The sequence below is a fragment of the Hyperoodon ampullatus genome (assembly GCF_949752795.1).
Source record: "Hyperoodon ampullatus genome assembly, chromosome: 5".
In the NCBI taxonomy this organism is placed as follows: Eukaryota; Metazoa; Chordata; class Mammalia; order Artiodactyla; family Ziphiidae; genus Hyperoodon; species Hyperoodon ampullatus.
Window position 1 is genome coordinate 37,101,491 of NC_136918.1, and position 11,243 is coordinate 37,112,733.

Sequence of the window (11,243 nt, forward strand, 5' to 3'; positions counted from 1 at the left end):
CTCAGGCTTGTGGCCCATCCGGCCTTCTGGTAATCTATATATTCTCTCTCTAATCTATATAGTCTCTCTTAAAAGTAATACATGTTTATTGTAGAAATTTTGGAAGATGTAAAGAAGAAAATTAAAGTTAAGCCACAAGCCTGTCAACCATCAGCTGCCTCAGGGTGGTGGGATTGGGTGGGCTCCCCAGTTTTTCAGAGCAATATTCCTTAAAAGTTCTGGCTCCTTGATGGCTGAAGAGGAGCAAGAGGGTGTCTCTTAGCCGACGAGTGTGACACTGCATTTCACCCACCTGTTTGGGTCACTCATTCAGCAAACCTGTTCTTGCGGGGGGATTTGAAAGAAAAATGCATGAGGGCAGGGGGGCTGACCTGACCCACCACACGTGGTGGGAGGTACTTGGTAGATTGGTCACAGTCTGATCATGACCTTGCTCCTCCAGACCACACCCCCAAGGGACTGAAGCTGGGCCCCAGGTCATCACCTCTTCTGGTTTGCGACTTCTCTTACTCCCAAGATGGATTGCACAGTTCAGATATTTCCTAACACTGGGCTGAGACACCCAGGGCATCTGTCTGTACTCTCTGGCTACAGTCCGTCTGTGTCTTTCGCCAGCCAGCTGGGCTTCTGCTTGACCCGCGGGTCCATAAGTGAATGCTTGCGCCTCCCACTCTGGAGGCCTGGGAGGCACTCTTTGTCGCTAAGGTGTTGTGTTTGTCACCTCTGTGGTCCTTTGTGACAACTCTCAGAGGGTGCTTTTGTGTCCATGTCCTTGGGGCACATACCCACAGGTTTGAAGACCTACTTCCTGCTGTGCTGGGAGAGGTGGAGAGAAGAGAGGTCCCTCAACACCATGACATACACTGTATCCACAGCACTCAGCTCACTACGCGTTTTTTAATTCATTGCTCACAGTGACTGCGTGTGTGTCATGAGGCAGGCGTGGTATGTTCTATACTTTACAAGCACTGTTTGGTATAGTCCTCCTAACAGCCCTGAGGCAAGTAACTTTAAATATTCTTGTTTCCCAGAAGAGGAGACTGGGATTCATTGAGTTTAAGTAACCTGCTCAAGAAATCATCATCATCATCATCATCATCATGATCGTCATCGTTATAATTGGCAGACCTGGGGATTTGAACCCAGCTCTGTCTGGCTCTGAAACCCTGTTGTTACCCACTACACACCACTGCCTCGGCAGGAACTACCCAGGGCCGAGTTTCTTATCTATCATTCCCATTTTACAGAAGAGAAAACTCTCTCCACAGGACTCTCTCCACTCACCTATGCGCTACCTGTGTTCTCAGGCAGGGTCCTGTCTAATAGGATAAAACATTGGGATTTACAAGGAATTCCAGTGATGCAGAACACCCACGAAAAGAGGGGAAGCAGAGACAGATAAGGCATGGGAGCTTGCGTGGAGGGAGAACTGGGTCATTTTCACCTTTTCTCAAGTGTCCACTGGATGGGCTGGTCAGGGCACCAGACTAATGGCAGTGGAGCCTGAATGTGACCCATGACTCTGTAGACAGGCCATTTGCGTGGGCTGTGCGGATTTCTGGACGTCTCCACAAGACAGGGCACACTCCACGGAGACTGTGCACCTACTCACTCAGCCACTCGACACCAGGCAGCCTGTCTCCTGACACAGCCGTCCGAGAGCGTTCTGAACACATGTAGAGGAAGGGTCACTGGCTCATGGTCTGTGGGTGGGGGACCAGGGCCCAGAGGGAGAAGGGCTTTCCGGAGCGGCCCGCTCACTTGCCAGGGCAGCCAGCACCTGTTTTATGAGCGCAGGGTCGACATTCCCTCAGTGTTGAGACTGCTCCTGTGCCTTTTAAAGGTTTTTTTTTTTCCTCCTAGCCTCTGAGATGCAAGAAAAGATTGAGTCCAGCTTTGTGTTTAGTCATTTTTTTCCCTTCTGTGCTTCCTAGCAATGCCATTGAAGCTTTGTAGGAATTCTGCAAGGAGGCTGTTTCTGTCAACAGAAGAAAGTCTGCATGTTGAGAATGACTGTGCCTGGAGCTGGCTCAGTGTGTGTGTGTGTGTGTGTGTGTTCAGAGCCAAACACCAGACACCAGACTGCTGTCTGAAGAGGCTCGCGTCCCAGGCCCCCATGTCCTGCTAATTCTGTGCCTAAGGCTCTTGACAACCAGGACTGCTTGTTCCCTCTCCAGACCCTGCTTCCAGCACCAGCAGACCAGGACACAGTCCCTTGGATGTTTGTCATTCTTAAAGACAAATCATTCTCTCAAGGAAAAAACAATTAATTAGTTAATAAAAAGAATACACACCCACACACTGACTCTAAAAGTGCTAATTTTAGAAGTAAATACATATAAGTATGAAGAAAGAGGCCAGAAATTTCTAATAGGTCCCAAAGACCAGAAATTAAGTTCAGGGCATGGTATCTGCCCTGCACAGATCTGTGTGCCCCTATGTGCTCTGCAGCAGTGAGAGATGGTGCGTCCGAAAATGGGTGGACAGTCAGCTAGTTCCCCTGGGGGTAAGGAAAGACTGTACTGGGCCCCCCAGGGCAACGGGGCTGAGCAGGAGAGAGAGGGCTGACCAGGGGTCGGGTGGACACTGGCTTGTCCAGGCTCTCGCTGACCTGCCAGGCGGCCTTGGTTCTGCCCTGGACTTCTTGGGTTTTAGTTTCTCCCTCTGTAAATGGGAATCAGGAGACCTGCCCTACTTACATTACGGAGTGATTCTGAGGATCCAATGGGGGTGCTGCTGGGGCCCTGCAAGCCTGCCGATGGCGCTAGATGCAGTGCAGTGGACAACGGGCTGCAAGTGGGCTCGGACACCTACGCTGGCCCTGAGAGCCTTTGAACCAGGCGACGCCGTTCATTTCTCTGGACTTGCTCTGTAAGTGGAGATAATGAGCTCAGGGAGCTGATGAGGCTCTGACAGAGCACTGTTCCCGCAGATGCTGAGCTTTGAACTGGGCCATCTTTCAGGTCCCATTTAGCAAGTGACCTTAAGTGAGCAAGTGTACTGGGAGAGTTAGGCAGAGGTTAATTACACTGAATCAGTTCTTAGAAGCGGAAAGGCTTCCATCAGGAAAACAGCAGGGTCAACCCAGCAAAATGGGCTGCTGTGTCTGCCTGGGTGCCACTCAGAAAACCTCTTCTGGCTTCCGCAGTCTCTAGAAGCATTTCCATCACGCTGCGTGAAATCCAGGGAGGAGCTCCTGACTGAGCTCCTGCCACCGTCTCCTCTCCTTTCAGTGCTGTCCTACCCAAGATCTTCCCAACACTCGATCAGCCCCATGGCCTTCCTGCTCTAAGGCCCTCTGTGGCTCCTTACTGCTTACAGTTTATGTCCAGACCCCTTAGCCTGACCTCTAGGACATTTCATTGTCTGGTTCTGGGCTAACTCTCCAGGTTTTCTTCTGCACCTCCAGCCAGCTTTCCCTTCTCTGGGTTCCTTTGCTCATCTGTCTTCTCCTGCCCTTCAAGGCCCTGGCTAAATCCTGCTTCCTCCGGGAAGCCTTCCCTGTGTTCCTGAGTAGGGTTGCTAGATTTAACAGGCAAAAAGTACAAGAGGCCAGTGAATTTGAATTTCAGATAAACACGCCTATACTAAAACATTATTTGTTATCTGAAATTCAGATTTCATGGTGTATCCTGTGTTTTATCTGCAGCAGCCCTGCTCCTGAATCCAACTTGATCATGGCCATTTCCTGCCCTTCCCTGGGCCACTTCTTCAGTTCTGAGCAGCATGTGAATAGCAAAATTTCTTCCAAAAAAATCAGGAACATACAATGTTTTATGTCAATTATATCTCCTGTTTTAATGGGAAAAAATAATTTTTAAAAAAATCAGGAACAGGAGCCAAGGTTGCCAAGGCCTTTCCCACTGGTGGTCTTGGAGTTTGGCCTAAATACAGTATTTGCATCTCCTTGTGAGTGGAGTTCAGAGGTGTTCGCTCCCAACCCTTGCTGCCCACCATTGTAATACATAGGGCTTCATCTCGGCTTCCCCTTCATCCCAACCTTGGGATGTCCCTGCAGTGAAACTGTCATCCTTATAAGGGAAACCGGCCCAGTGTGGGTCAGAACTTCTCTCTCACTGATCCAGTTCACCATGGGCCTTGCATACAACACTCCACGGCCTGTGATCCATTTTTCCTCACATCCCATTTTCCTCACGACAGCCCAGGAAGGAAGAGCTGAGTGGGGAGTTTGGGCTGGTAGAGAGGAGGAAAGAAAGTATGGGAGGTGGGGCTTCCCTGGTGGCGCAGTGGTTGCAAGTCCGCCTGCCGATGCAGGGGACGCGGGTTCGTGCCCCGGTCTGGGAAGATCCCACATGCCGCGGAGTGGCTGGGCCCGTGAGCCATGGCCGCTGAGCCTGCGCGTCCGGAGCCTGTGCTCCGCAACGGGAGAGGCCACAGCAGTGAGAAGCCCACGTACCGCAAAAAAAAAAAAAAAAAAAAAAAAAAAAGTATGGGAGGTGAAACCGTGCTTGATCCAGAGTAAGTGCTATAGAACTGCTTAATTAACTAAAGAAATTGAAAGGATGAGATTTTTGAAGCGTATGGTGTTAAGGTTTAAAAGCCTGTAAGTTACTAGGAAAATCAAAAAGGAAATCTACTTGATGAAATCTAAGATGGAACTATAGCTGGCGTGTATCTGGCCAGTCTCAAAACTTTATGATCAGAAAAAACAAAAAACCTTTATAATGGGTCCTGAGTCCAACACCATTTCACCTCCGCCATCTTGGGGAAGTCACTTCTCCCCAGATATAAGAGGAGGGAGTTGAACAAATGGTCTCTGAGGGCCCATCCAGCTCCCAGTCCTAGAAAGTGACCCTGTTTCCTCAGTGGCTGAGACACACCTCAGAGTCTTCAGGAACAAAGGAGAACTTACCACATGCCCTGTGGACAGGGGCCTATAGGTTGCTTCTTGGTTTCAGAAGCACGAAAAAGTGTGCTTTTAGAAATGAGGTGAATTGAAACCCTACATGCTGTGGTTCACGGAGATGATGGAATTGTGGTCCTAAAGACAATTCAAGGATGTGTGGAAATGCTCACTATATTTTAAGAGAGAAAAGCCATTTGCATAATTTGGGTGTGTGTGTGTCTGTGTGTATTTCAGAGGTCTATTCAATAACTGTTCATAGAGGCCCTCTTTTAGGGATAGAATTCTGGGCAATCTTTATTTGGGGTTTTGAAAAAAATTTCTATACAAAAATGAACAAATTTTGCTCTTGAAAGAGGGAAAAGACTACACAAATGTTTATTTATTTTTACTTCTTTGTGGGGGGTGGAGAGAGACCTCAGTTACAAAGATTTGGGTTAATTGTATTCCTTAGGCACATTATCATTAGTTTAGAAAGTAACTTTAAAAAGAAATTCTGGCTACTACTTCCACTAGAGGGTACTCTTCTGAAATTTTAGATTGCTTGTGATGCTGAAGATTTTGGAAAGGTTTCAAGGTTTCATTTCAAATTCAGTTGGAGGACTCTTAAACTTCTTTATTTGTTTGCTTGTCTTTAAATACACGTTTTCTTTTGGAATAATTTTAGATTTACAGAAAAGTTGCAAAGGTAGGACAGAGAGTTCCTGTATACCTTCACCCAATTCCCTCTAATGTTAACATCTTGCACCACCATGCTGCATTTGTCCACACAGAGAAATTAACATTAGTACATTACTATTAACTAAAGTACAGACTTTATTTGGGTTTCACCAGTTTTTCCATTAATGTTCTTATTCTTAGCATATTTTCTTTCATCTCTCTTTTTATTTCTATTACATTTGCAGAACTTATGTAACTTTTTCCACCCGTGTTGTCATCAACATTTCCGTCTTTTGCAGTGTGTGTGGAAACATCATTTTTAGTAATTTTGTGTGTTCTCCATTTAATCTTTTTTTTAGTTTATGTTCTCCCCAGCAGGATGTCATTAAAAGATGAATGCTATGGAATTATCACAGTTTTGTTAGGTATTAATGGCATTGTGCTTAGGATTTTTTAAGTCCTTATCTATGAGATACATACTGAAGTATTTACAGATGAAATTATTTACTTTAAAATACTTCAGCAAGTAAAAAATTGGGGGAGCTAGAGCAAATGAAAGAGGATATGTCCACAGGTGTTCATTAGATTACTCTTTTGCTTTTGCGTATGACTGAAAATCTTATAATTAAAAAGTTGTTCAAAAGAAAAAGGCATGGTACAGCTGAAGTCAGTGGTGACTCAAGTTTTCTAGGTCCATTCTGTCCTCCCGTGGAATGGGGGAAGGAGTTCATAGGTACCAGGCTGGAAGCATGTGACCTGGAAGGGGTGGGTGGGAGAGGGAGGGAAGAGGCAGAAACTGGGGAGACGACTGTCAAGCTTCATTTCTGCCACCCACATCCCCATATCCTGCCCTCCCTCCTGCAGCGGCCACCACATCCTACCCAGCAGGGGGCAGGGAATTCTTGTGGGGGGCACTGACCAAGGACCCAGCTTTGGTGCCCCTTCCCTGCCCTCCTCAGTTTCAAGGTGGGACCTCTGCCCTTCGCCTCCAGTCTGCCAGGTGCCCTGCCACTGAGCTTGGGGCCCAGCTCTGCCAGCACAGCCTAGGTCAGACCTCTCTGCCTGACTCCACCCCTACCTCCAGCTCTGACCCAGCATGGGACTTGTGCAGGCCCCAGAGCAGAGCCCCATCTCTGGGCTAGCACAGTTATCAGTGGACAAATAGAGGTGTTCAATAAAGTTTTTATAATCTTAACAGATACACAGCTGCACACACGCACGCACATACAGATTCACGTAACAGACTTGCTGAGTGCATTCCGCCAGCCCTGGCAGTCCTGAAGACTCAGAGTTGAGACAAACTGCAGCCCTCAAGGAGCTCAGAAAAACCAAACAAAAGCAAACAAACAGAAGTTGTTCAAAATGGAAATTTTAAAAGAATTGAACAGTAGGGGCTTTGTTTCAGTGTGACAATAAAGCCAAATCCTGTGTACTGGCAGCAGTTCAGTGTAACAGACATACACAGATCAGTATAACAGACATTTGCAGATTCATAGCTTATGAATACACACACACACCACACACACACACACACGTGTCCTGGGCACTACAGGAGGTGCTGGACGAATGAGAGCAGACAGTGACACTACCCTTCAAGAACCTGAGCCAGACATATTTGAGGCTTGGGGTGGAACCAACCGTGCAGTAAAGGCTGATTAAATATGAATCTTGGCTGGTAGCAAATACCCCATAGTTTCAAGATGAGGATTTTATTTGCATCTCTCTTTCTTAGTTTTATGGGTTTGAGTTGACTCATCTCAGCCATGTGGTTAATAAATGGAATCTTTGTTATTATGATTATGCCTAATAATAATTTCTAATAATAGTAATTTTAAAATCTGCATAGATGATAATTTTTTCAAGGACCTGTAGCCCTTCATAATTATCACAATTATCCTACTGACCATTTAACTAAGTTGTAGCCACTGGTAGCTGCTGACTTTTTGCTTGCTGAAGTCAGTTGTTCCTTTGCCTCCAGACCAGCGGAGGGCCTGCCTCCTGGCTCACTGAGCAGACAGAGGCTGGTGCTGACCTCTGCTCTGTGATGGTGGCAAAATCTAGTCAACACTTTTTTTTAAATCTCTCTTTTTATTCTGCAGCAGAAGTATTGGGAAGCCCTAAACTCGGAGCAGGTATGGACAATCGTGCTCTCTCTTTATTCCGCAAGGGACTTCCTGTGGCTTGATTTCAGTTCCTGTTTTTGTGAGCCCCCCTTGGATGGCTGGGCCCATGCCAAATTCCTCTAGGAAAAAAAAGAATTTGAAAATGAGAGGAGAGCCTGAAAGTTGAGGGTTTTTTCCAGGCTCTCCATTTCAGAGTTTTTTCTGCTTTGTCCAAACCATCTAGTAGGGGCTCAGAGCAGATGCATAACCCAAGGAAGAAACTTGCTTGGAACAAAAGTTTTTGAACAAGAGGAAGCCCAGCAGGTCACTAATGGTAGTGGTGCTGGGAGTGGCTGCAGGAGTTGAGATCAACATTCCCCTATGTTGTCATTGTGAGACCCTGGGCAGCTGGCTGCTGTCTCTATGCCCTCCTCGCCTCCAAGTGACAAATAAGCACATGATTCATGACAGCCACCTGTGCCTGTCACCTCCCAGGATTTCTTTTTCTGATAAGAGAGTAGATTATCTTTTGCTCAAATTCTCTGAATGCCTGGATTCCAGTGATGTTTTTATTACTTAAAATGACATTTTAAAACACAATATTCTGGGAATTCAGAAGGAAGAGATTTAAATTGTTTTCGAAGGCTTAATCCACTTTAAAGAGTGCACCTGACCAGGGTGGTGGGCTGTTTCTGTTTGCCGGCAGCGGAATTGGTCAGGAGTAGCAAGGGTAACTCTTAAGAAGACATTTTAGGAGCTGGAGCTGTGGTTCTGACACATCAGGGCGGCTAAGAACCACCCTAGGAGCTTGTTCAAATGCCAAGCCTTAGGTCCCAACCCACAGATAAGGTCTAGGGTGGGTCCCCAGCATCAGTCTTTTTTTTTTTTTTTTTTTGCTGTTGTGGCCTCACTGTTGCCCCTGCCCCAGAGCGGGGGCCACAAAGCAGCCCTGTCTGAATCCCCTGCCACTAGAGGGAGTATTGGCCCAACACTTCTAGAAAATGGGGTCCTTGCGGGCAATTCAGTGGAGGGACACAAATAAATCTTTGCCGACTTTCTGCTGAAGCTCACGAACGTTCACACCTACGCCTCTTACAAGGTCAGCTGTTTAGCTAAACATGAGCTCATGTTGTGGCCTCACTGTTGTGGCCTCTCCCATTGCAGAGCACAGGCACCGGACGCGCAGGCTCAGCGGCCATGGCTCACGGGCCCAGCCGCTCCACGGCATGTGGGATCCTCCCAAACCGGGGCACGAACCCATGTCCCCTGCATCGGCAGGCGGACTCTCAACCACTGCGCCACCAGGGAAGCCCAGCATCAGTCTTTTTAATGAGCACCCTGGGCCCTCCTGGTGACACTGGCCCAGAACTGAGATCTAGAACGTGGGTCTCCACTTGAAAACAGAATTCATCAAAAAGCACACTGTCCATTCTCAGAGAATGGAACAGGCCCCCATTTCCACTACTAGGCAACTGGGTCTCGGAGGCTGAGGGGCCGGGGAACTCTTTTACTTGGGATCTCTGATACGTCTGGAAGGAATTTGCTTAGAGGTGTCCGCCCAAGTCCACATCCACAGGTAGATGAGAAATTAGCACACATGTGCCTGACACAGCCCCAGACACGTACAAGGGGCTGAGCTGCACCAACGAAATCAGCTCAGTCCCTGACCTGCAAGGTCACTGGGGATGAGGTGGTCTTTTTAACGTGATGCTGTTTTTCATGACCAAGTAGTAGAACTCAGTTCAGTTATGAGCAGTAAATCAGTAATTGAACGGAACTCTCTTTCTGTTGGAAACAAAGCTACAATTTGTGTTTTATAACTAGTGGGTGTGGGCATTATCTTTCAGTGGCTCAGGGAGCCTTGAGGACCTTGTCCTGACCTTCTAAGGACTGGACTGTTTGATTCTGCTCAGGTTTGAGTAGCTGGTGGAACACTTTTCTTGGAGTGCATGTCCATGCCTGGCTCTATTTTCTTGCCCAAATAGATTGTCTGGCCCGGGCTGACACATCCTATGTGGCCTTTGCTTGTTGTTTCCTGGGTCTTGTTGTTTCCTGGGTCAAATGCAACCTTATGACTCAGAATCACCAGTCATAGAAACTCAGAAATGAGAGATCGTATTATCTAGTTGCTGATTCAGCCTCCCAATTTACACATGGAGAAATCAAGATCCAGAGAAGAGAAAGCAAGTTAGTGGCAGAAAGAGGACCTGAGCCCGACCCCTACTTGCCTCTGTGGCTAGAATCACTAAAGATGATGCCCTTGCTCTTGGCCCACGTGAAAAGCTCTCTCTTTTATCTGTCGTTTTAGAGCAATAGGAGGATTTTGCAAACAGCTTCATCAGTGCTTGTGTGCTCACCTATTTTTTTTTCTTTTAACCTTTTTTTTTTAACCCCTGCGCATTTCAATTTCCCATGCTTGTCTGAGTCAGAGTGATGAAATATTCAGTGGCAGTGACCACCACTCTGGATTAGGTTTTAAATGTTTGTTTTTGACAAGTCTGCTGACCTCAGGTTTAGAGGAAACACCATGTGGGGGTCAAGGGCAGACCAGTGCCCTGCTCCTGAGAAGCTCTGTCATCTACCTGAGAGGACAAGGTGTACACCCAGGGCAGGGCTGCCCATGCTCAGCTGCAAACCAGTGGTACAGGCAGTATAGAGAAGCGGGGGAGAGCTCATTGGGTGTCAGGATAGGTTTCTTGGAAGAGGAGGAACTTACCTGGGCCATAAAGAATGGGTTGAGTTTGCCTGGTCTTTTCCAGGAATGAGTTAGGCAGGGAGGTGGGAATTCTCAGGATAAAGGGAACATGACTGAGTCTCACTAGAGAAGGACTTGGTGAAGAGGGGGGAACAGAGGGTAGGAGGGGAAGTAGGGCTGGTCTGTTCAGGGTGGCTGTCCACTAATTCCTTGATTTAAAGTTATACTTGCCCTGTTAGGTCCTAGAAACACAGACCTGGTTAACTTGTCCTTACCTGTTTGTTCTTGTCTGTGTCTGGGCCATGAGAACCAGGATTGGAGCTGTTGTTGGGGAAATTGTAAGAGATGGGAAGGGCCTATTCCACCAAGGTACCTCTTGTGTCTTTTCTCCACAGTGGGATCCTGAAGACGTAAACCTTGGAGGGAACAAAGACAACATGGAGATATTCAGACCCCGGGTGCACAGGTGGTCTATGAAGCCAGTGGACTTGACCTCTGTTAAGTAACACTTTCTGGAGCCAGCTCAGCAGCTCAGAGCCCAAGGTCAAGGTTTTGTCAGGAACTGAGCAGGGATCAACCTGCAGAGACAGCCATGGCAGGAATTTAAGCTTCTGCCAAGGCCACCCATGAAAGTGAGGAACCAGGAGCTGTCACGGAGCTTGGCTGGTCTGCACCATGGCTCAGAATGGAGCTAAGACCTTGGGCCCTGTGGACAGACCTGGACACAGCCAGAGTTTGTTCTGAAAATTCGAAGTTCACAAACCAATCTTGCTTTGAAATATAATCTAAAATAGTTTAGCCTCTCTTTTCCCTTTCCCTTTGGATTCAACCCTACTCTGAATATCTGCTACAAATGAGTTGATCTAACAAACAGCTAAATGTTTGGATCTTAGTAAAGCCCCACTCCGTAAGACCTGGCTAA

The 11,243-nt window shown here is 47.3% G+C and overlaps 1 protein-coding gene across 1 annotated transcript in view; it reads left to right on the forward strand.

The window, feature by feature from the left end:
• Positions 1 to 10,827, forward strand: part of TMEM44 (transmembrane protein 44) — a gene marked incomplete at both ends in the record, with an annotated part of 34,185 nt that extends 23,358 nt beyond the window's left edge. Inside the window, 2 exons of the mRNA XM_079705027.1 lie at positions 7,624 to 7,656; positions 10,717 to 10,827. Coding sequence (XP_079561153.1) covers positions 7,624 to 7,656; positions 10,717 to 10,827 — 144 coding nt within the window. The remainder of the gene's footprint in view (positions 1 to 7,623; positions 7,657 to 10,716) is intronic.
• Between the last annotated feature and the right edge of the window lie 416 nt (positions 10,828 to 11,243).